Source organism: Meles meles, chromosome 2 (genome assembly GCF_922984935.1).
Source record: "Meles meles chromosome 2, mMelMel3.1 paternal haplotype, whole genome shotgun sequence".
NCBI classification, from domain to species: Eukaryota; Metazoa; Chordata; class Mammalia; order Carnivora; family Mustelidae; genus Meles; species Meles meles.
This window is the reverse complement of record NC_060067.1, coordinates 152346978-152372388: the sequence shown is the minus strand read 5'-3', so window position 1 is coordinate 152372388 and position 25411 is coordinate 152346978. Positions and strand designations below refer to the sequence as shown.

The following is a 25411-nucleotide window of genomic DNA, read 5'->3' as shown; positions in this document are numbered from 1 at the left end:
CTTGTTGTATTTCTGCAAATGTCTCCCTAGCCTTCTCCTGTGACCCACTGCTGCTGCTGTGATGTAGTCCACGCCCTTTTTAGCTTTCAGCCATACTTTTTTTTTTTAACGATTTTATTTATTTGACAGAGAGAGAGATCACAAGTAGGCAGGCAGATAGAGAGGGGGAAGCAGGCTTCCTACTGAGCAGAGATCCTGATGCGGGGCTCGATTCCAGGACCCTGATATCATGACCTGAGCCGAAGGCAGAGGCTTAACCCACCGAGCCACCCAGGTGCCCCGTCACCCATACTCTTGCACGGCCTCATACTAGCACCCCTTTCTCATCTCTCCAGACAACATACAAAGCACAGCTCTGAAATCCCCAGCAGCTCTCTGTTTCCTACAGAATAAAGCCCACACAACTTCGTTCAGCAGCCATGACCTCCGTCCACGAACACTGTCTGATACAATGGCCACCGGCCCCACGTGGCCACTGAGCCCTGAAAAGTGTCGTATCTGAATGGTGATGTATATAATTCAAATGCTCCTCATAAAGCCATCTCCTCCCATTCTAAGTGGCTTCTACATACACTGCATTCATCTCATAACTAGACTGTTGTTATTGAAGCATCCATCTCTCTCTGAAATTGGGAAGCATTCTCTTCCAGGTCAGGGACTGTCTCACCCAGCTTTGACTCCTCCTGCTGGAGCACAGATAAGTACAATTTTTGTAAAGAACCAGACAGGACATATGGTCTCTGTTGCAACTACTGAACTCTGCTGTGGTAGCGTGAAAGCCATTACAGACAATACATAGACAATGGGCGTGGCTGTGTGCCAATAAAACTTTATTTACAAAGGCAGGCAGTGAGACAGATTTTGTCTGCAGGCTGTGCCTTCTCAACCCCTTGCCTTATTGCTGCTGACACAATGCCTTACACAGAAAATGCTGGAGTACCCTATCACTCCTTACTGGAAGAGGAAGGCCTTTCCTGCTGTGCTGAAGGCCCAGGAAAAGTTCAGGATGAAATCCCAGGGCCCCTGTCTCTATCACTTCCATCCTGATAGGGTGATGAACCCATGGCCCACAGGACTCACATATGGGGAGCCTCTGCACAGAGCTAATTTTTCCCTGGGAGAGCCAGGAACAGAGCCTGCTGGTTTTGCCTGGAGGATGGTGCTGGGACACTGGGAAGGAGAAAACCCCCTCTATTGCCCAGAATCCCAACTGTAAATGTAATAATGATGCCCTTCTCAGCTCTGGGGCCGGAATCCAGCTTCCTACACAGAATGGAGTGATGAGACTCAGCTCCCTCATTCCATTTTGTGCCTCTCTCCTGACACCAGTCATTTGTTTTCCTCCTTGCATGAGAGAAACAAGGCATATATTCACCGGCCCAACACACAATTTTAAGCTTCTAGAGGCACGAACCATGCATAATGAAGCTCTGGACTCTCCATGGCACCAAGAGGCTGCTGAACGGTGGTGGAAGAGTGACACCCCTGCCCCTGCCAAACACACACACACACTGTAAATTAAAGTCTCTCCTTCAGGACCCACAAACCATCCTATCTGGAGGAAGATGGTCCCTAGGATCACAAACTTCCTTAATCTGACTTAGGTCTCCTGGGAGCACTATCACAACAATTTGGGTCCCAGAGGAATCTCTCCCTTGGCACATTACAGGCATGAAGGATTCTAGCAGATTCTGTCCCGCCAGATTTTGATGTAGTGGCATTGCTGAGCTGGCTTTTGAGAACTGGCTATGAGGCTTGGGAGCAGAGGGCTCCAAGTCGATCGGGTGTGTGTTGGGGTGGGGGGTTACTCAGCCTCAGCAGAGTGGCTGGCATCTGGACAGACTGGTGACACACTAAAACCAATCCTGCTTCCTGGGGCCCTACAGAAGCAGTGACGTGGCAGCCAGTTGTCCTCATCACATCTCATTATGCTTTGGGTGGCATAAAGGGCAAAAAGGTTGACAACAATTTCTAAGATCTTCATGCCTTCTGAAGATGGGAGCAGATGAGGAAAATCCCAGGAAGGATGGATTTTCAATAAACTGATGATCAAGTGACCTTGAATTACCTTGCATTGAGCACTGGTTTGTATTTTGTGGGTGCTGGGGAGTAAGAAGCCTCAGATAAAATCCCTGCCCTCCAGAAACAAGTCACCAAGCAGCCAAAGGGAAGGGGGAACATTTCAAGAAGTGGTCACAATGTCCAGGAGCAAAACAGGTGACCAGCACCCCAGCCTGGAAAGGCAGCTTTGACTTAAATTTTGGGATCCACACACACAGCAGGTGTTTCTAGGTAATATTCTCTGTGAGTAAAGTCAGAGAGAGGAGGCACTGGGATTTCCTCTCTCTGAGGCTCTAAAGAAAAGGGCAGAGGGTTCACCTGCTATGTTTCCTTGAGTCCTGACAACATCTCACAGGGACAGTGGACAGCTCTTATTGGAGACTTTTCCAGACCCACACAGTGTCAGCAAAGTCTCGGGGCTTCAAACCTGGTAGTCTGACTTGGAGAGATATTTCCAAGCTCTTCACCGCACCCCTCATGATGGGTCTACTTGGGCTCTTCCAAAGTTCAAGGCTAGAAGACCCACGGTAGGTATTTTATAGACACATGCTGGATGGAAGGCAGGAAAGAGGAGAAAAGGGAAGGAAAGAAACAATAAGGGAAGGAAAAATGGCGGAGCAGCTAGGTGTTCAAACCTAACTTTATGTGCAAGAAGCGACTGTCATTCTCCTTCATCCTGGTTCCCTGTCCTCCTGCTGCTCAAATGCTCCTCCTGTAGCCCAGGACCAGTCAACCTGGAAGGCTTGGCCATCAGGGACAAGCCCGTGGTCGGGGAGGACATGAGCTGGGGAGCTGCGCACATCTTGGAGCCGCCCAGACACAGAGGCAAATACTCAAGGCAGCAGTTCGCCACCCCCACGGAGGCAGGAATTTCCTGGCAACCTAAACGGCCAGAAACCAGGAGCAGCTACCAATGCCAGAACAGGAGGGTGCCCTATCTTCCCGTTGGTTCTCAAAAACTCAAGCCTCAGGAAGGTTATGTCCAATTAGTATTTCTTTTAGATGAGAGGGAAAACATCCCAGGCTGAGCAAGGGGGAGTTGTTCTAATGACCATTTTCTGGTCCTTCCCTCTGCTTCCATGGGTTTGTTTCCTTTGAGGGGCGCAAGGTCCGTGTTGTGTGGCTTTCCATATCCACTTAGCTCCTTTTCCTAAGCATTCAAAGCCTCTCGAAGGTGCCCTTTAAAGGCTGATTTGAGTGGAGAGAGCAAAAGCAAATTAAATATGGGGCTGTTTATTGCACAGCCCCCTTGGAATAAATCACAGGGCGGCAGATGCCGCTGACCTTCTGCGGCAGTCCTTGTTTCTGCTTGTGCGAGTGTGGGGAGGGCTGTGGGCGGCTTCCAAGGAAGCTGATGATGGGTCTCTCAAGGAGGAAGGGGGGCTCTGCATCAGTGGGGGGGGGCGGGGCGGAGAGCAGCAGTCACCGGCTCACAGAAAGGGGGAGATCCACAGAGGGCTTGCTGTCTCACAGACTCCTGCTCCATGAGCCCCCTTGGAGTGAGCAGCGGTCTATGTGGGAGCCGTGGGGGGATGTTCCTTACGGGACTCATGCCTCTTCTCAGGGGCAGGGCCCAGGCACTTCACCAGATGCTCCAAAGGAGAGAAACAGTAATGCCAGAGGGGACTCTTGTCTCCAGGGTGTGGCGAGCAGGTGGGGGACAGCTTCGAATCCAAGCGCTGCTCTGACAGATTGTCGGAGCTGAGAAAGGTCTTAGGGGCCATCTGCTCTTTTAAAAGGTAAAGAAACTGGGGGATCCAAATCTGAGGGATTTGCTCAATCATGGTGGCAGGGGACCCTATTCAAACAGGGTGGCAGCACAGCCAGACTCGGCGGGCTCTGCCTCCCTCCCTGGAGACCTTTCATCACATCCTGTTGAGTGTCTACTGGTGTGTGACTGTGTGTGGGGGGCGGGGGGCTACTTTGTCTTTTAGGAGAGGAGATTTCCACTGCTATTTCTCACGTGTCATCACAACCTTTCAAAATCAAAGAAGTCAGGGGGCGCCTGGGTGGCTCAGTCAGTTCTAAGCGTCTGCCTTCGGCTCGGGTCATGGGTTCGAGCTCCACATCAGGTTCTCTGCGTAGCAGGGAGCCTGTTTCTCCTTCTGCCTCTGCCTGCCACTCCCCCTGCTTATGCCCTCTCTCTGTCAAATAAATGAATAAAACCTTTTTAAAGAAAACCAAAGAAGTTGGAAGCTATGAGAACATAGCCCATTGCCTAGAGTCACTTAGAATTTTCAAGGATGTCACGTCTAAGTTAGAAGTCTCCACATTGAGGTAAGTCTTTGAGCTCTGGATAGACACAGAGGCCAGCCTGTGTGTGTGTGTGTGTGTGTGTGTGCGTGTGTGTGTGTGTGCACGTGCACACCCATGTGTGAGTGTGCTGGGGTAGAGGCCTGAGCTCAGGCTCCCCTAGAATCAGGACTTGGCTATAATTACTATTAGTCGATCTCAGCTGGGTCAGGAGAGGAGCAGAAAGAGAACAGACCAGGTAACAGGAGACCATCCATCCACTCAGCTGTAGTATCTTAGCAGGAACCTGGGGGCTGGTCCTACTGGCAAAAAGCAGCCATTTAAAAAAAAAATCTCCAGGTCAAAACCTGCAGCTTAAAGTAACAAGTGGTGACCTATGTGAGAGGCAGGAAAAAAGATTCAACTATCAAGCACATGACAGCAGCCCCTTCCTGCCTGAAAGCGGTCTGTGCTGCACGTCCATCCTTTAACCTGCCCCGTGCTCCACTGAAACCATCTCACCAAGGTCAGCTACAACCTCCTCATGACCACACCGGTTAACACTCCAATTCCCCATGGAACTGGACCCCATTGCCAGCTCCGTCCCGGACTCCTGGCATCCCTTGCCCTTGTGGCCAACCTCTCCTCATTGGCTTCATTCCTCTATAACCCATCCTCCTTGGCCTCCTTCTTGACACCCTTTCCATCTTCTTATCCACTCCCTTCATACCCAAACCCACCCCCTCTGGGTGATCTTGCCTATCCCGTGACCACCTAGGGAGTGGACGACCCCTGCTTTGGCCTGAACCGTATCCATCCCACATTCATATATCAAAATCCTAACCCCCAGGACCTCGTAATAGGACTGTATTTGGAGACAGGAACTTTAAAGCAGCAATTAAGGTTAAATGAGGTCATTGGGTGGGTCCCAGTCCAACATGACTAACTCCCTTGTAAGAAGAGATTAGGACACAGATACAGACAGGAGACCATGTGAGGACCCGCAAGAAGATAGCCATCTAGAAGCCAAGGGGATAGTGCGCACAGGGAACCAACCCTGTAGACATCTTGGTCCAGTCCATGCTATTTGTCACAGCAGCCCTAACAGACTAACACAACCCCTCAATCTCTACCCCAGCCTCTGCCTCCTGCCCGAGTTCCAGTACCAGCCGCCTTCCAATACCTCCACGTGAGGCACCTCAAACCCGAGTTCCCGGGCTAATCTCATCATCTCGCTCCCCATACCCGCTGTGCCTCCTGGATTCTCCACCTCCATGGGAGTGCTCTTTCTGCCTCCCGCTTCTGACTCCCTCAACTCCACACTCAGCTGCCAAGTCCTACTGGCTCCTCATCTTAAGTATCTCTTGAACTTGGGCCCTCAAAAAAGTGGACTTGGCTCTGTATTTCAGCCCCTTGAGTACCACTCCAGGCTACGCCCACTCTACCTCATTCTCTCCCACATCTCCCCGCCCCCCAGCTCGGACTCTGGTCAGAGCTCTCTCTGCCAGGCTCCCTTGGGACTTGGCGGTTGTTACGAACTACTTCCTTGGCTCCTGGCGGCGCCGTCTGCACTGGCTACTGTCTTCTGTGTCAAGTCCCAGAGCAGGCTGCTTGGTCTGTTGGTTTGTTGAGGAGAAGAAGGGGATACCCAGGTTTCCCAGCTGAAGCGTGAGAGGAAGGCACGGGTTGCATCTCAGTGGGAGTCCCTGCCATATCTTGCCCCATGACCCGGATGGAGGAGTCACCCCCCCCACCCAAGAAGTAGAGAAGGGAAAGCCTGAGAATTCTGGAGGCACCAGGGCTGAAGGGAAAATCGATCCTTGCAGCGGGTGCTCAGAATGTTATTCTGTGGTCTCAGGAATTACCCTAGAGTTTCAAATGCGGACCCCACAGGAGGCCTCAGTCAACATGCCTGGCACTGAACAGGATGTAAGATGCTTTCTGAACCCCACTTGGAGTGAACAGGGGTCTAGACTTGCCCTCTAGCACTGGTGGGGAAGATTGTAGCTGGCTGAGCCAGGCCTAGGTGGCCCCCAAAGGCTCCGAGTCTGGGCTAGTTCCAGCCAGACTCTGGTGGGCCTCCCTGGCTTAGCCACACCTTGTCCCTGCTGAACAGTTCCATGAAATGTCCTTGTCCCAAAATAGTCCTGCTTTCTTGGGTCAAGGATCAGGCAGTTCACTTGCCAATTATTTTCCCATCAGACTCAGTCCTGGTACTCCAGGGATCAACGCCACCTCCCGTCATAGCTGTGCAATCCCTTTCTTAGCACCAACTGGGAGATCTGGGGATCTATGTCCACCAAACACCATGCCTCTGAGTAAGGAGGCCTTCCGAATATAAGGCTTTGCCCTGTGGCTTCATGCATTAAAAACTCTGAGGTAAGGATTTTAGGCCTGGTTCTAAATAACTGTATTTTTCTTTTATCACTGACAAGGTGCCACTGGGGACATATTTTAATACTGAATTAGATAATTTATGTGTTACCTGATACAATCCTCGGATTCATTACTTTAAGGTAGATATTACCAACTTTCTTTTTGGATGAGGAAACTAGGGCTTAGTAAGTTTAAATGACAGGCCCAAGGTCACAGAGCCAGCATTCAAGGCCAGGTCAACTGGATAGCCAATCCCACCTTACCCATGTTGGGTCAGTAATGCTTACATCATTCACTATTTCAACTGTGCAGAGGGTCTACTCCTATTGAATGATGAGATGACCGTGGAGGCACTCAAAGACCAAGGACCTTGAAACCATAGATTTGACTCCCATAGACTGTGATTATCAGGCATTTCAGGGCTGCTGCATGCTACCCATCCATCCATGCGTCCATCCGTGCATCGGTGTATTCATGAAACCAATTATCCACCCATCCATCCATCCATCCATCCATCCATCCATCCATCCATCCACCCACATATCTATCCGTATGTCTGTGCAACTGTGAATCCATGCACCCAGCCGTCCATCCATCCATCCCTCTCCATCCCTCCATCCATCCATGTATCCGTCCATGCATTGACCCATCTCTCCAGTCAGCCAGTCAGGCAACATGCTTTTCGTTCATTCCCAAAACAACGCTATCAGTCAGAAGTCATCCTTTCCACCCTCCATCATCTAGATCCACATTCCTTGTGTGTTACCTTGGGCAGCCAGCCCAATGCAAAGTTGGCCCACCTGCTTGGCTGTGGAGAAGCCATTGTAAAGGGAATCCTGGGCACCTGCTACAGCTCAGTGCAGTCGAGAGTTAATGCCTTCCCAGAGCACCCAACCTCCCTTCTCACCCAGATGTCTGCCAACCCCAGGCAGTTCCTCTGAGCTTCACTGACCTGCTCAGAAAGGGACGTGGCCACAGCATCCTTGGGGCAAGGAAGAGCTAGAAAGGTCAGCCCACTCCCCTATTCAGGGGGCCTGCAGAGCCCCCCGGGGCCGTCAGTGGAGCATGACCTACCTGTCAGCATCCTCCCTTTATTTCCTGAGGTTGAGCGGGGGTAAGCAAGATGCCAGTACCTCTTCCAGGGTGGAGGGGAAGGAGACCTCCTGCAAGTGGAACTGGGGCACACACTGCAGGGTGACGGTGAGGATCACTCCCAGGCAGCCCAGGTGCACCCGCGCCGCCTGGAACACCTCTGCGTTGCTGGACTCGGAGCACTCCAGAATGGTCCCGTCGGCGGTCAGCAGGGTCAGCGCCACCACCTAGCCGTGGAGAGTGGTGCTTCAGAACCCCGGCGGCATTTCCCATAGACCCCAGCTGAGGCCCTCCCTGCCCTATATGTCCTGGGAAGCCAGGAGGGGAGTTGCCTATCCCCAGAAGATCAATGCCACCTGGCCACAGGGCAATGGGGAACGGGAGGCTCTGTCCCCGAGCTCTTACCCCCCGGGGCCCATTTCTGGAGGAATCCTCTTTTCTCACTGGTTTAAGTACTTCTCCACACCCTGCTACCTGCTAATTGGGATGGAAATTGCTTTTGACATGTGTAGTTGGCGGCTAGAGCCTTGGGGTGAGAGAACGGACAATCCGAACTAATTCCCATTACCAGCGACCAATTCCAGAGGGAGAAATTGGCAGGAATGGGGCACGATGGCCATCGGTAGGAGCGAGGGCATCAGAATCATTTTTGTAGAAACCAGATTTTGTCCATGATCCAGGGCTGTGAGAAAGAACTGGCCAGTGAAGCCCCTCGTCTGGGTCCAGCCACAGATAAAGGTAGGCACCGCTTTACTAGCTGTGTGACCTTGGGCATGTTATCCAACCTCTCTGTTTCCTCATCTGCAAAATGAGGACAATAACTGTCTCAGAGACAGTGTGTGCCATATCCAGCTGAGTGTCCGCTGTACAGTGGACGTTGAAATGTCAATCCCCTCCCCTCGTTCCTGGCCCTTGGCATAATATAAAATAATAGGCCTCTCCCGCTCCTTTCCAGCTGAGCTCCCTAAGAAAAGGGGCTAGGAAATCTCCTGCGCATTTTGATTTGTGGTCACCCAGAATTATTTCATACTCTGCTGAACATTCCCCCTCGAGCTTGGAGAGGGTTGTGGAATGTCCACAGAGGGCTCCAAGTGCCAGAGGATCAGGTCCCACAAAGACCAGCATGCTTTGCTGAGACAGCTCTTGCCTGTGGGAGGGGCCGAGCGCGATGAACACAAGTGCCCTTGTCAGTTTCCCCTTTCCTGGCTCAGGCCAGGACATCCCTTACCTGCCTGGGGATTCTGTGGGGCTTTTGTGGTAGAAAGAGGGAAGGGAGAAGGACAAGAGCAACCAGAGTCTGTGCACAATGCTGATGAGAAAGCGAAGTTTTAAGGCCAAGTGTGAATTAGGTTTCCCTCGTGGTATACAGGAAAACAAATATGTATTTAAAAAAAAAAAAAAGGAATCTCTTAGAAATTGCTTTTGGGCTGTTTTCCTTTGATCTCGGAGCCGCTCTGAGACCAGAGCACATGGGATCCAGTCCCCAGAAGTCACACGCAGACAATGCTTGCTGGGGCGTCTGCTTACCTCAGGAGACAGCCATACACCTGGATAGTTAACTAGGGGTCACTTAAGTGGACCCTGTGGTCCAATCCCCAGCCACCCTGAAACTGCTTTTATAGCACAGAGTGGGAGCTTCAGAAAGGGCCCTGTCTTACATGCAAAACCCGTCACGAATATTTACTGAGCACTAACTGTGTACGCTCTTGTAAGTACCCCGGATGCATTGCAGTTGTGACCATCCCCATTTTCCAGGTGAGCAAACTGAGGTAGCCAGAGGTAGAGACAGGGATCTCTCCCGGCCCCAACAGTGAGTGGCTGGCCTCCCCGGGGCACACAGCCGGGCCTGTCAGGAAGCCCCTCAAATGGGAAGCTCCCAACACAGAAATCACACACTGTCCTCGGCTCAGCCATGTAAGTAACATAAGCTACCTCCTTTGGTCCTCCTGGCTTCTCTCTGAATTACAGAAGAAAACATGGAGATATGGAGGAGTTAAAGAAGTTGCCTACAGGCGCATGCCTCCTGTATGTGGGAGGCAGCTTTTGAACCCAGATCCGAGTCCTGAGTCTGTGTTGGTAACCAGTTCCTCACACCGGTCTCTCCTAAAGTTTAAGAAATGCTTTTCAATGGTGATCAGGGGCAGATCTGGGCCCACATCTGCTGGACTCCACTCCAGGAGGCCCCCTGCTCCGGTCCTGGCCCCTCCCCTCCCTTGCCGACTTCGGAAGACCTCTTGCTCTGTCTGGTTCAGAGGGGATGGAACCTCTCCCCCTACTTGCCCTTTTCCACAGGGTGGCCCGGACACTCCTGAGAGGTAGGGGTGTCTCATCATTTCTTGTCTGTTGCAGACAAATGAGGCTTAAAGGAGAGAGAGTGGGTGGAGGGCACCTGCCGGAGGGAGGGAGCTGGGCTGGCTGAAACCCACGTGGAGCTGAGCCGACACTGCCCACAGAGCCCCTGATTTCGTGGGGCTGCCTGGAAGAGGTGTTCATCCCATCCCCACCCCACGGCCATCAGTGGTAGTCATGGAGCAGCCAATTGGGGGACTCACCTGGGTGGCCAGGATGCCATGTTTGATCCCAGTGTTGTGCGTTCCAGACCCAATGACGCCCCCTGCAGTCACATCTGACACGGCTCCCAAGCTGAGCTCAACAGGAGGGAGTGAAAGGGACACAAGGGACTGGTGGTTAGGCTTCCCTGGGACCATACCCTCTCCCTCCCCTGGGCTGCAGGACGAGGCCCCTCAGAGCAGAATAATAAATTCATCTCTTGTCTAGGCTCTGGCCCCAAATGTACCGTGACTTAAGTTTGTCTAACTTGGTGGCCCTTCCCTTCTCTGAGCCTCTGCCTCCTCGTCTCAAAGGCTCGTCAGTTAAGCTGGTGGGGGTACAGCCCAGCTCTGAGGCGGCCTGGCTGCCCAGCTCTGGGGTTTCTGCAGTGTGGGACCATGCCTTTCCACGGGCCCCATCTGCCAATGGTATCTTCTCCACCAAGCGAAGGCCCAAACGCTCCTGCAAACACCTCTAGCCCCAGCCTGTCAAGGCCCGCAGAGTCCCTAAGGGAGTGACTTGGTTCAAACGGCTCACACAGGTGTCCCAGGAAGGTATGAGGAGGCAGGCGCTTCCCTGAACCCACAGGAGAGGAGGAGGAGGAGCTGGTCACCCCTCGGGGTCTCCAGGATGAGCCCAGGTCTCTCAGCCCAGAGTCCTGGGCCCTGGAAGGAACACAGCACTGCGTGTGAACCCGGGGACCGGAGTCCTGAGGGGGAGCAGGAGCCCTCTAGAGGCGTGTTCTGGGGGCAGGAATTAGAAAGATGTGCCCAGAACTCAGGGTCAAGGGAAAAAAGCATGCTCAAAAATCCTACTTCTTAATAGTGTCCTCTGAGACATCCCAGCCACAGCTGAAAGGAGAAGGAAACTGGTGTTTATTTTACTAAAGGCCCCCGGGTGCCACTGTGGCAGGGAGCAGTGTGTTCTCCCAGCACCACCACGACAGCACAGCCCACGTGAGAAATGGGCTTAGCGGCTGAAGCCGTGTGCCCACCGCCTCATGCACCTGCGCTCCTCGCACACACCGAGGGTCTCTGAAGCAGGTGGGCCCTGACTCCCAAAGGCGCAGCAGGACACCTGCGGTGAAGGCAGTGATGAGGAAGGCCAGCCTCAGACCTTCCTGTAGAGGCGGTGAGACCTGGGGGGCCGTCCTGGCAGAACGGGGAGAGGACGAAGAAACCCAAGCCTCTCCAGCCTCCACTTACTCATCCCCATTACCACGTTTGTGTCTAGTCTTGTCTCTCTGTCCACGAGTTGGGTTACTTCTGAACATACCAGAATGAATTTTTTTTTAAAAAATAAAGATTCTATATACTTATCTGAGAGAGAGAGAGAGAGACAGAGTAGGAACAGGGAGGAGTGGGGGAGGGTCAGAGGCCGAAAGAGAAGCAGACACCTCGCTGAGCAGAGAGCTTGATGTGGGAGTAAATCCCAGGACCCTGAGATTGTGACCTGAGCCAAAGATAGACTCTTTTTTTTTTTTTAATTTTTTTATTTATTTATTTGACAGAGAGAAATCACAAGAGAGGCAGGCAGAGAGAGAGGAAGGGAAGCAGGCTCCCCGCTGAGCAGAGAGCCCGATGTGGGACTCGATCCCAGGACCCTGAGATCATGACCTGAGCTGAAGGCAGCGGCTTAACCCACTGAGCCACCCAGGCGCCCCAAAGATAGACTCTTAACCGACTGAGCCACCTAGGCATCTGGAAAATACCAGAATGTTAAAAGAGGATCATGGACTCCTGCTCTCAGGAAATCCTCCAACGTGAGGAAAGGCATAGCACAAAGATGTTCATCGCAGCCTTATGTAGAATCGTGACCACCTGAGCAGGACCTCAGTGCCCACAAAGGGGTGGTTCATGGAATTCAATGTGTCTCCTCTTCTCCACGTAGCCTACCAGACTAAAAAGCACTATGGAAACGGGCCTGTGACCACTGTGTTCAAAGAAGTAAACTGGATTACAGTGAGACCCTGAGGGAGAGGGGTCAAGGAAGGAAGGGTCAGCCTGGCATCTGAGAGGCTGGAGAGAACACGGCCAGAGGAATGATCATCTCAGAACTTGAGGAGTGAGGCACCGCGGAGCCAGAAGGTCAGTGAGCACAGATTTTACTGAGCCGTTACGTGGGCCATCTTTAACTCACCCAGGTTTCTGAGTGCCCTGTTTTCAGACCCATTTTCTATACCTGAAGCCCAGACGGGTCAAGGAGCTTGACTAACAGGAAACAGCAACGTTTGCACCCAGGCCCTCTGCTTCTGAAGCTGGGGTCTACACCAAGCTGCTGTCGTGCCTCCTCCAGTCCACCACATGGGGGAATATTCCAGAATTTTCCAGATGGGTGACTTCGATAAGCCACTTAGCCTCAGACCCTGGTTTCTTCCTCTGGAACCAGGCTTCTATTCCTCACCTGTCAAGCACCCAGCGTGGGGTCTGACTCAGCTCTGTTCTTCTCTTTAGCCCCCCAGCCAGATACTCCTGGAGTCCCCACAGCATCCTTGGAGCTGTCTACCCAGGCTCCTGTGCGATACACAGGGTAAGACTCCTGACTCCCTCTGAGTGGCAAAGGGCCCCAGGCACGCATCCACTTGAGGAGGATTGGGTCCCCAGAGGGGAACAGAGACAGACCATTAACAAGCCTCAGAGTCCAGAAGCTAATGCCCATCATGACTAGAACATGTCTCCTCCTGTCATCACTGGTCACAGATTCTGTCCCACTATCCGCTCAGGGCACCTGTGTGCCCTGCCACCCCCACTACCCCCATCCAGTACTTTTGCTCATGCTGTTTTCTCTGCCTGAATCCCCTTCCTCTTTTCTTCTGATTTATACCTGGTCACCTTTCAGGACTCAGTCCAGGGGCCCGTTCTGCGGGCCCCGATTCCTATCCCCTCACACGTTCCCCTGCCTGCCAAGGCCGAGAGCCCCACAGTGCCCCAGACACTTCTCTGCCTTGAACCCACTGTCTTGCATTATGATTATCATGTTGGGTATTGGCCTGTCCCTTGACCAGAGTTCCTTGGGTGTTATTCATCTTTGCCTCTTAAGGGCCTGAATAAGACCTACATGTAGTAGACACCTCATAAATGTTTGAGTTGCCATTATGTTTGGAGAAGCAGGAACAGGACAGACGATTTCCAGAGTAAAAAGATGTAGCAGTGCCTCCAGGCCTGTGGTAAGAGAGCTCAGGCAAATGGACCACCCATGCTTAAAAGCAAACAACAGGCTTCCATGAGTGCAGTTTCCAGCTGCAAAGAGATTGCTACACCACTATCCAAAACACCTGTTACCTTTATCCAGTGGTTAAAATTCCACAGTTAGACATTCAATCCTTTGGCTACATCTGACACCTGTTTCAGTGGAAATCCCCGATACTAAATCCAGGCTATGACTGAGGTGTTTGGCTAGAGAGATGAGTACACCCATAGGTAAGGATGCCCCAAAGTCCTGTGGCTCAGGCAGCAGGTCCTTCGGTTCCTCTGCACTTACTTGGCATATCTTTCTGTCTGGGTCCTTACAACTGTCTACTGCAAGTTTTAAGAACAATTTAGTCCATAGTTTTCCAGCCCCTTTACAAGACTCTTCCTTAATGCTCAGCCTGTCTCTGACCTGTTTCTTTGTATTCTCACATGACAGTCCCTGAACTCATGGGGGGTGGGAGACAGGTACCCCACAAAGGAAAGAACAGGGGTCTAGAGAAAGGGGGTGTGCACTGGGAAGTATTTCTCTCTCTCCTGCCAGATCCTTGAGTGTCTGGCCAAGACCCCAGGCAAGGGGTGGAGGGCAGCGCTGGCCCACCAGGAATGGGAGAGGTGGCTCTTACTTGGACAAGGCCAGGCCATGCTTGCCCAGCTGTGGGTGCAGGTCAGCCAGGAGAATGCCAGCCTCCACAGTCACCTGCTTCTTCTCTGTGTCCACCTGCAAGAGACCAACATAGGCTGGGGTCAGCCAGGCTCTCACCCAGCCCCGACCTGGCAGCTACTGCCCCATGAATAGGAACCTATCTGTCCCAGCCTGAGGTCAGCTCAAGCCACCGCTTGCTGCAGGCAACCAAAGGGAGGATGGGCAGAGCCCCAGATTTGCTGGAGTTCTAGGAATACCGTCATCCCCTCTTATCTACAGGGGATGTGTTCCAAGACCCCCGGTGGATGCCGGAAAATGCAGATAACACTGACTTTTATATAGACCAACTTAAGATAAAGTTTAATTTGTAAATTATGCAGTCAGAGAATAGCAACCATAACTAAAAATAAAATAGGACAGTTATAACAATATACTGTAATGAAGATTACAGGACTGCAGACTCTCTAAAGGGGTCTTATCACACTGTGCACAGCCTTTCTTGTCTTGGAAGGATGTGAGATGGTAAAATGCCCATGTGATGGGAAGAAGTGAGGTAAAGGACGTAGAACTCTAACGTAAGATTAGGCTATTGTTGACCTTCTGATGCTACGTCCTTCTGTTCTATTCCCTTCCAATCATCTGCTTTCCAATAGCAGTTTACAGTGGGTTACTGAAACCACAGAGAGCAAAACTGTAGGTAAGTGGGGGCTACTGCATTCTATGGAACCCCTTCTTCTCACAAGGGAAGGAAATGAGGAGCAAGGAAGTGAAGGGGTTCGCTCGATGTCACTGGCAGAACTGGGTTAGCGTTCAGGTCTCCTAACTGCCACTACTGTGCTTTCTTCCGACCTCACCGCACCCCCCGCCCCCAGACCAGGACAGTGGTATTCCCATAGAGCCATGCAGAGTCACCCACTAGGGAGGGTCTAATCCTGTAGGGGGCTTGAGTGGCTAGATGGGAGTCCAAATTCTCCACTTACTCTCACCCGGGCAGGTCTGAGCCAAAGACTGGGAACTGGCAGGGGACGGGAGGTTCCTGCCATGGGCGAGGAGGGCACTAGAAGATTCCTGGCAGCCCTAGGAGGTTAGAGCAGAGTCTCTTCTTTCACAGGGAGGAGCGCCAAGTTCAGGGACTTGAAGTCATTCCCCCAAGGTCACATGAGCATGGTGCAGGCGGGGGTGGGGGTGGGGGTGGGGTGGAACTGAGAGAATTCACACGTGTGACTCCAGAGCACAAGCTCACTGCACCCACCCTGAGCACAGAGCCCGGCAAAATCAATTGTTGGAGCCCAGTCCTCACTAATTAGCAATCAGAGTTAATTACTGCCATGACTGACATCTTGACCAGCGTGGAGACTGTCAGCCTGAACAAAGAAGGAAATAATGGGAATTCAGAACCTCTGCTAGCAGGGCTGGGTGAAGAGGCAAAACTTGGCAAAAACTACAGCTCCGGGCCACAGGCCCTAGCAGGGGAGAATAGGAGCTCTCCTATTCTCAGGCACCTGTCTGACCTCTTCGCCCTGGCAGGTGTCCAGGAGGCCTGGGCGGGGCGCTCCCCAAGTGCTGGCTGAACTGCACAGACGGTATCTCAGCACAGTGCTGGTGTCCGACTCCTGAGTTTGTACCCAGCTCTGTTACTGATTGGCTGTGCAACCCTAGGCGAGTCGCTTACCCTCTCAGATCTTGTTTCCCCATATGTAAAACGAATTAAGCACCAATCCTTCCAGATTTGTCATTGCAAGTGCATCTTGGTAGGGTCTGACTTGCTGTTACAGAAAAGCAGAGAGGGGGCCCTGGCGGAACGGGGTGAACATCCTCTCTGTGGCCACAAGGAGGCGCGCGCACACCTGACAAGAGGCCTGAGGTGGCCCATGGAGGGCTCTGCGCAGGGGTGATCACGGGTAGTTAGGAAGTGGGGTGTCACTTTGGATTCGGGGCAGGGAGGGGATCAAGCCTGATGTCAAAAGCTGAGGCGTTTCCTGGGGCTGGGGTGCAGACTGAGGCAGAGGTGGGAGCCGAAGTCTCTGAATACCTGGAGAACCCGGTTCATCTTGCCCATGTGGATCATGAAGCCATCAGTGCAGGCGATGTCTGATGGCGAGTGGCCACCGCCCACCACCTTCACCCGCTTGTTCTGCTGCCTGGCGAGGGCCAGCACCTGCCAAGAGGATGCCCGAGTCAGCACCAGCTCCTGCCCTTCTCCCTCAGGCAGCTGAGACTTGGTGGGGCCACAGCGGGGTGGGCCGCCCAGGCTTTGCACCCCGCGGCCTCCAAGGCCCCTGCCTGGCTGAAGGCCGCTGTGCACTCCACTCAGGGAAAGGGAGCCAGAGTGCAGGGCCAGGAAGTAGGCGGGATGGAAAACCGAGGAATCAGCCTAGGGTGGGGTCCCCGTGCGCTCTCGCTGGGGGATCTTCTCGGTACACCTGATGGCATTCTTCCCCAGCACAAAACCTTTCAAGGGCACCTGAATGCCACAGGCTCATCTTGGCCTACTTGGGCTCGGCGGCCTCCTGAGCTGGAATGAAGGCCCCTGGGGCAGACAGTGGCTTGATTTGACTTGGTACCTGCCTGTGTCGGTACCACGTCCAGCCCCACTAGTCTCTGGTGATCACTGAATCAGTAAATCAATCAATGCATGGTATCACTCAAATGAATGCACTCCTTTTCACCCGCGGGTCCCTGCTCAAAACCCTCATGTCTGGTCCATGGAACACTGGTTTGACAATGGGTACCACAGGGGTTCCATGAGCAAGTAAGACTGGGAAGTGCTCTGTCTTCGCTGGTTCCTTTCTCAATCCAGGATGCCTGCGACATGTTTAAGACTACAGGCTCTCCAACAAAGGAATCTGTTTATCATCATCTTCCGTGAGCCTCCTGACCATAGAACCTAGTTTTGGGACCCTATTAGCCCTCCAGGGAGACATCAGCCCACAGTAGCCTCAGCCTGCTGGGAATTCACAATTTTGTAGGCTAGTACAGCTGAAGGCGGCCTTGGCCTATGGCCATCTCAGCATACGTCCAGCTTTTCCCTCAGCTCAGAAGGAAGACAGTTGCCTCGGCCTTCAAGGCCCTCTGCTCCCACCTTCCCAGCCTTCTTCTTCTGCCCTCTGCCCACTCCTCCCCTCCAGGCACATCTGTTCCCACCCCCCATCTGTCCAGTGCCTCCCCAGGCCATGCCCCTCACTTTCCTTTGCTCACAGTGCCCTTCCCCAGTCCCCTGTGGAGCTTTTATCCATTCTCCTGGGCCTAACTCAACCACTTTTCCTGCAGGAGGAGAGAGGGGCTTTGAATCAAACAATCCCTGTATGAATCCTGGCTCTGATACTTATTAATATGGGAAAATAACAAAGCCTCTATTAGTCTCAGTTTACCCATCTGTGAAACAGAGTAATTCCAAGCGATTATTAATATGCTGTGAAGGAAACAAGCAAGGGGCAGAGACAGAGAACACTGGGGCCTTGCTGCAGATAAGGTGGTGTGGGAACCCACTGAGGAGCTGAAGGTTACCTTGAGATCTAAAGGATAAAAAGGAGTTAGTCATGCGAAGAGTGAAGAGACAAGCATTCCTGGCTGTGGGAACAGCAAATACAATTGCCCTGAGGTAGGAAAAGTTTTGGTTTGTTTTAGGAACAAAGGGTGAACCCAGGCCAGGTGTTACATGGCCTTGGGAGTCAAGTTACAGTTTTACTCCACAAACAATAGGGAGCCTCCAGAGGGCTTGAAGCAGGGGAGTAGCCCCATCAATTTACATTAAAAAAAAAAAAAAAAACCCCGCATCTACTGATTTGGAAATTACATTCCAAGGAAGAAAGAATCGAAGCCGGGAGACCAGGAACAAGGCCGCCCAGGTCATGTCGTGGTGGGTGAGGGAGGGACTGGGTGGACTGGGCATGGAGAGCGGCAATGGCATGGAGAGCGTCAATGGTGCTGAAGAGAAGGGGATGGATTCCAGAAACTTCTGGAGCAAGACTTGCTGTTGCCAGATAAGGGAAAGAAAAGACACTGCCCTACTTCTCGGCTTCCAGTTTGAGCAAGCAGGTGCCTCACGCAGAGACAGTCATAAACGAGGTTGAAATAAAAAACAAAGGAGTCTCAGAACACTGGAAGTGTCGTCTGGGGCATGGAAGTCTGGGATGGCCTTGAGACACACAAGGAGAGCACCCAGAGGAGAGGTCTGAGCTGGAAGTGTATGCAATGCTGATCGTCAGTGGTGGCCCGGTCAGTTGTAACAGGCAGCCTGGACTGCCTGGCTGGCGGTTCCGGGTGGGAGGTGCGTGGGGCGGGAGGTGTGTGGGGCGGTGGTTCTAGCCAGGCACGTCCCTGGTCCCTGCCTCCTCACCGGGGCGGGTCTGGTCTCCCGCCCTGAATGTGGCTTACCTCTCTGATCTCCTCCACGGACGTGGGCTGATAGTACATCTCTGGGCAACAGCCGTAGGTCCTAGCCCAGTTCTGGAACTTGACTCCTTTGTACCCATGGACCTGTGAGAGGAAAAGAGGTGGGTGGCCACAGACCCGTGGCCGCGAGCTGCCCGGAAGCCCTCCCACGCTCCCGCCATCATAGGGTGGGAGGCTGGGGTCTGGGTGCCAAGCCAGGCTCCTCTGCCCGGGTCACCCCTTAGGGCCGCTGGGAAGATGCCACACGCATGGGACACTCTGAACCCAAGCAGCTCCGTGTGGGGCTTCCTGTGATCTCCCTTGAACCCTCGCGGCCACAGGGCAGATCACGCAAGAAATGTCCATTTTCAATGGAAGGGACGGGGTCAGGAGTGGAGCCAGGGAAAGCAGGTTTTGGCTCTTCTGTGCCCTCTCTGGCTGGGGCACCTCTCAGAGGAACCCAGCAGAAGGTGGACTCCGCTGAGCAGGGAGACCGGAGAAGGAGCAGCCTGAGCTTGCCTGGTGACCCGAGAGGGACTCTGAACTGCCGGTCACCTCTCCCACCAGACTTCTCCTGCCGGGAAGAGCCAAGTCTGGGAGACTCCCCAGCAGCCTTCCTGGCCTCTGTACCAAAGCAGGGAGCGCTGGGGATAAGCCTCCCATTTGCTGCATGCGGCCTGTGTACCCAGCACTGTATTGAGATCCTCTATACATCGTATCTTATTTAGACCTTCTAATAATGCACAAAATAGGTAACAGTACTCCCGTTTTCAGGAGCTGAAATGGAAGCTCAGAGAGGTTTAGTAACTTCCCCAAGCACACACAGCAATCAAGTGAAGACACTGGAGTTCAACCCAGGTCTTCCCCTCGCACGCTTTCCCCAACACCCCAGTGCCGCCCCTAGAGCCTCAAGTCCAATTCAAGAGGGTCCCTGCCGCAGACATGACCTAATTTTGTCCTCCCATGCCTGGTTCCCGGGCCCAGCCTGAGCGCCGCCCTGCTGGGCCGACCATACCATGGCTTCAGGAGTGGGTCAGTGGCCTCAGGATTCCTCAGGGGGCAGAGCGCCCAGTAGCGGGGTGCAGAGGCGAGGTGGAGCGAGGGTCTGGAGCAGACAGCACCAGCGACCTCAGTGCTCACCGCGGGCTCTGTATCTATTGCATACCAAGGGGCTTCGGGCCTCGGCAAAGGTGGGTAAACAGTGTTGCGACAGGCTCCACCCAGACAAACAGCAGCTCAGGCCTGCCCCCTGCCTGGGGGGCACTTCCTAGCGAGGGACGCGAAGAGCTGAGTTAAAGAGGCTGCTGTTCTGTCGCTGGAGGCTGCTTGGGCTCTGAACTCAGCTCTACGCATTCTGGAACCAGAGGACCCTGCCGCTTCAAAGCTGGGTCCCTAATTCCATAGGTCAGGGGAGGCTGTGATGTGGGGGACCTGTGGGGGTTTTAAATAGGGACTCCCTTGGTCTGTACTTGGAGGAAGGTCCATGTGGCATCCTGGGACGAATGGGCTCTGCGTCTGTGTTACTTAGCTCATCCGTTGGGGTTAGGGCATGAATACAGCAAGCCGCCCATCGCCGCCGTAGGGAGACAGGACAGGAGGCTGGTGGCTTAGCACAGGCTGGGGGAGGGGAGACAAAAGCCACTCAGCCCAGGCAGGGTCTTCTAGCAGGGGCCTTCTCTTTCCCGGGCTTTAGGGCAGATAGACCCGTGTTCGTTAACCGCGCTTTGCCTGTTCATCTCCACGCGTCTTGTTTTCTTCCTCAATAAAGTTGGGGCACTTTGGCCTAATTCCTTAGGTGTATATAAAGGTTAGAGCAGACGGATAAGGAGCATCGGGATGCCATGGGAGCTTGAAAGGGCCACAAACTCTTGCACCTGCCCCAGCAGTGAGCTTGTTGGTGGCGGGATTCTGGGGACACTACTGTCTTCTTGCCAACCCTTAGCTGGTGTCTGGCACAGATCCAGCACCCAAAGGACATTTGTGCAGTGAACAAACAGACTGGCCACTGAGCATCTTGGCTGATCAGATATCTCCAAACCAAGGGCTGGGGTCTAGCGGGAAGCCGGAGCGACAGCTCTGGGGTTGGGGAGGGGGAAAGGCCGGGCTGAAGGAGTGGAACTGGGGTCAGAGATGCTGGAGAAAAGTCCTGGAGAGGGGGAGTGTCGGAGTCACACCTGCATCTCCCAAACCAGGATTCCCAGCGGGAGACCCCAACCCTGCCGACAGCTTGATGGCAGACTCTAGGCCTCCGGGACGTGAGAGCATCAGTCTCTGCTGCCGAAGTCACTCAGTCTTCACGAGACAGAAGAGCAAGCCCCGGCTCTTGGCTCCCACGTGTGTGCCTCGTTCATTTGGGTGGTTCCTGAGGGAAGCGGTAGGGCCTGTACCCTCCACGGCTGCGGCTTCTTTGTCTGAGAGAAGCAAACTTGGGCTTGGAGGCCTTCCCACAGAACCTCAGACTGCCGCCTGGGAGCGTCAGGGCTTGGTGAGGGGCACCGTGGTTGGAGGCCTTGGCACTGAGGGGTGGAGAAAGCTCCTGGTTGGCTTGGCTACTGTCCCGAAGCCCTGGAAGGAGGCCTGGGAACCTCGGCCCACAGATGGGGTGAGTATCAAGCCTGGGGGGACAGACAGAGAGGCCCATGGCAGGGAGGAGAGGGAGCACTGAGAGTCAGCCGGGTGTCACCCTAAATAAGTAACTTGCTTCCCACTCACCCTTCAGCCGTGTCTCCACAACTTCAGGCTGAGCGTGTCCTGCTGCCACCACAAATGTCCCCATTCAATCCCAGTCAGACTCATGCTTTCTCCTTCTGGTGAATGCATTCTGCTCTCAGACATTCTGGAACCCAGGTGCTATGGAGTGCAGGATGGGCCTGGAGTGTGCCCCAAACTGCCCAGGGGCTCCCCACACCCCCCCACACACACACGGTGCTGAGATTTCCCAGAGCCTAGAGTCATGCAGTTTTCTTTCTTCGTCTCTTGCTAACTGCCCTTGGAGGGAAGGCTTTTCTCCCCACTCCACAAGCCAGTCACATCAATCTTATAATTTGCCTTTACTGAGAAACATAAAATGGTATAGGAATGGAATATAAAAATCAGCAAAAACAGTGTGTGTGTCAATTAATTCAATCTGCGTTGCCACCAATCTGTGGTTGAGGGTGATGGTTTATTGCTAATTTCCTCTTGCCTGAAAGGCTCTGCTAGTTCAATAATCGCTGAGTCTTAATTTTTTCAAACACTGGTTGGCAAGGGAAATTAATGTGATTGTTTCAATAGTCACTGAAGCTTGTTTTTTGACCTTTTCTCCCCTCATACTTGTTCATCAATCAGAATGATTTCCTTAATACACAATTGGTACGTGGTAACTGACCACTTCTCTGAAATAGTGTGAACATTTGGAAGTGTGTTTAATGATTTCTGATCTGCAGATATTACTGCCTTGTACTACTCATTCTCTTTAAAATGTGATGTGGGGCATAAAGTTCACTCAATACATAAGACAAAGAGGGATGGCACACAGTCTAAATTGTCCCCTGCTTCTCTGAGTCCTTTTTCCATCTGAATCCAGGAAAATCAATGAAGAGAAAGACCAAATAATTCATCTTCCTCAATTTATTCAAAAGGCAAAAAAGACTACTGCTTGGGGGGCTTTCTCTGGAATTTTCTTACTCTGAGTTGCATAAAACAAGAATTGTTTATCTTTGAAATTCTGACATAAGCCAAGTTGTCAGACCTACTCCCCAACGTTGATACATCTCGTCCCATTCTGAGGGGTTTGGCACGAACATGGAAAACAATGATGTGCGTAAGAAACACAAGCTAGGTCTTAAGCAAGACCTTTTAGATATGGGAGTTATTTTTTAATTGATTAAAAGTGGGTTTATGGGGGCACCTGGGTGGCTCAGTGGGTTAGGCCACTGCCTTCGGCTCAGGTCATGATCTCAGGGTCCTGGGATCAAGCCCCACATCGGGTTCTCCACTTAGTGGGGAGCCTGCTTCCCCCTCTCTCTGCCTGCCTCTCTGTCTACTTGTGATCTCTCTCTCCCAAATAAATAAAACCTTAGGGAAAAAAAAGTGGGTTTATAACACATGGAATGGGAGAAAATATTTATAAATTGTATTATAAGGGATTAATATTCACAATATATAAAGAGCTCCTACAACTCAGCATGAAAACAGACATGAATTAAAATGGGCAAAGGACTTGACTAGACATTTCTCCATAGGAGACATACAATTGGCCAACAAGCACAGAAAAAGACACTCACCATCACTAAGTATGAGGGAAACGCAAATCAAAACTACAGTGAGACACCACTTGACCATGAAGAGGGCTATGATCAAGAACTCAAAAAATGACAAGTGCTGGTGATGATGTAAAGAAAATGAAACTCTTTGCATCACTGATGGGAATGAAAAATGGTGCAGGTGCAGCCACTCTGGAAAAACAGTACGGTAGTTCTCAAAAAATTAAACATAGAATTGCCCTATGATCCAGCAATTCCACCACTGGGTATATAACTCAGAAGAACTGAAAGCAGGGACTCAAAGAGGTATGTGTACACCATGTTCATAGCAGCCTTATTCATAATAGCCAAAATGCAGGAGCCCCTCAAGTGTCAACCAACAGATGAATGGATGAACAAAATGTAGCCTGGTCAGACAATGGAATATTATTCAGCCTTCAAAAGAGAACATCTAACACAGGCTACAACATACATGAGCCTTGCGGATCTTACACTAAGTGAAATAAGCCATTCCCAAAAAAGACAAATACCATATGATTCCACTTATGTGAATTAGCTAGAATAGTCAAATTCATAGAGACTGAAAGTAGCATGGGGGTTGCCGTGGGATAGGGAGGAGAACGTGGAGTTAAGTGTTCAATGGGCATGTTCTATGTCTGGGACGATGAAAACGTTCTGGAGGAAATGGTGTGATGGTCACATAACAAAGTGAGTGTACTTCGTGCCACTGAACTTGGACACTTGGAAACAGTTAAAATTGTACATTTCATGTTGCGTATATTTTACCACAGTGAAAAAAAGAGCTCTTACAGGAGTACAGACATCATTGATATTCTTTTGAATGTAGAACCCAGCCTCAGAACCCTTGTACATACATGACAAAATGTACTGAGATAAACTGATGAAGTGATTCCACTCATAAATACTAAAACTGTAAGCATCTACAGTTAACTGTAAATACTTCAGCTGTGTTATTACAAAGATGATTGCATTTCTAGTCCATGCAGCAGAAACCCACTAGTGTATTTTTGCAATTTATCCAGTTAATGCTAAGATTCGTAGAGAACTAACTTCTGGAGGTCTTCTCCTTCGGAATTTAGTTCTAATAACAGATAAGTCAGGAGTCTCAGTAAGAATCTTTTTTTTTTTTTTTTTACACGTTCTTTATTTTTAAGTAGGCTCCATGCCCAACATGGGTCTTGACCACACAACCTTGAGATCAAGAGTCGTAGGATCTACCGACGGAGCCACCCAGGTGCCCCAAGAGTCTTGTTCCATGAAGGCTTGGTATGATGGACACAGTCATGCAATTGGCCATCTGCCTCACCCGGTAGGACAACCAAATCAAGAATCTGAAACGAACCCATTCATCCATGCATCCATGCTTCCATCCTGATTTATTCAGCAAACACCTAATGAGCCTCTGCAAAATGGCAGGCATCTGCTGAGTTAGGATCAAGGATGAATCACCTAAACAGGCAGCTGCCTCTCTCACGGGCCCTCCTGTCTCGAGGGGCAGACGGTTAACTGAGTGTGGTAGCCAACTCTGGAGAAACTTCTACAGCTGCTAAGAAAATATTTTACCATTTGTGGCTAGATGGATTCCTCTGAACAGTGAGGCATGACATTGCCCACCCAAGTGCTTCGGGGCTCTGGGCAGAAGATGAGGAGGGCTTGAAGCCCAGAGGAGGTGCCATACCCAGAGAGAGACGTGGTTTCTGGACATGGCTGGGGAAGGTATGGCTAGAGGGCAGGTCTGGGTCTGCCCTGAGTGTGCCCTGGGTCTGCCCTGGCAGCTACTGCTACACAGGACCATTCAGACTCATATAAATTAAAATTAAATGAGAAATTCACATCCTCATGCCCATTTTCCCCATTCAGGTGCTCAGGGCATATGCGTGTATGTGGGCATAGGGTTCTGGGGCGGCAGGGAGAAAGGGCATGCGGTTCCATGGGGCTGCTGGCTTCTCCATCGAATAGCACAGGACAGAAAGTTCCACTGGACAGTGCTGGTCCAGATCACGCTGTGCCTTGGAGACTGAAGAGCCGAGGGAAACACACGCATTCAAAGGTGACAGCCCTTGACCCTGCCTTCCTCCCAGAACACAGACGCAAGCACCACTGTGGCTGTGCCTTTATTAAACAAACGAGCTCCAACGTCAGATGTGCCTCAAAATCAGCTGCTGATTTTGCCGCCAAACTGCGAATTGGTTAGTCAAAGAGAAATCACCCCCCCCCACCCCCGGCTGTCTTATGCTGTCCCCTAGAGAACACGAACCACTCTTAGAGATAAAGTAACACCTTTATACCTAGAGAATGAATCATACACGACTTTTCCTATATCTGTAGTTACGTGAGATTTGACTCCCTTCATTTAAAGAAAACCACTCTGGAGTAAAGCCCTTTGGGACGACGCTGCTGGTTTTAAGAGCTGTGGGCAAGGCCTTGCCTGGGTTCCAAGGGCAGCGCCCAACAGAAGAAGGGCTTGAACACCTGCTGGGGGCCGGCATGAGCCACAGCCTAAAGCTTCGAGACCACTGGTGGGTCCCTGGCATCAGTCTCCAGCCACTCAGTGAGGATCTGATTCAACTCGGTGGGCCTGGAAAGGGAAGAAAGGGCAATTCACACCTGTCCAGACCTACTCAGCC

The 25411-nt window shown here is 52.0% G+C and overlaps 2 protein-coding genes across 3 annotated transcripts in view; both read right to left on the bottom strand.

The window, feature by feature from the left end:
* The window catches only part of LOC123937150 (L-gulonolactone oxidase), a 31838-nt gene extending 12148 nt beyond the window's left edge, over positions 1-19690 (bottom strand). Inside the window, exons 1-6 of the mRNA XM_045997759.1 lie at positions 19535-19690; positions 18523-18624; positions 16178-16303; positions 14126-14220; positions 10314-10404; positions 7803-7988 (exon numbers count right to left, since the gene is read on the bottom strand). Coding sequence (XP_045853715.1) covers positions 7803-7988; positions 10314-10404; positions 14126-14220; positions 16178-16303; positions 18523-18624; positions 19535-19537 — 603 coding nt within the window. The 5' untranslated portion in view covers positions 19538-19690. The remainder of the gene's footprint in view (positions 1-7802; positions 7989-10313; positions 10405-14125; positions 14221-16177; positions 16304-18522; positions 18625-19534) is intronic.
* A 5192-nt stretch (positions 19691-24882) lies between these two features.
* Positions 24883-25411, bottom strand: part of EPHX2 (epoxide hydrolase 2) — a 60309-nt gene continuing 59780 nt past the window's right edge. For both annotated transcript variants that reach the window (XM_045991446.1, XM_045991437.1), the window contains one exon: positions 24883-25362. In XM_045991446.1, coding sequence (XP_045847402.1) covers positions 25284-25362 — 79 coding nt within the window. In that variant the 3' untranslated portion in view covers positions 24883-25283. The remainder of the gene's footprint in view (positions 25363-25411) is intronic.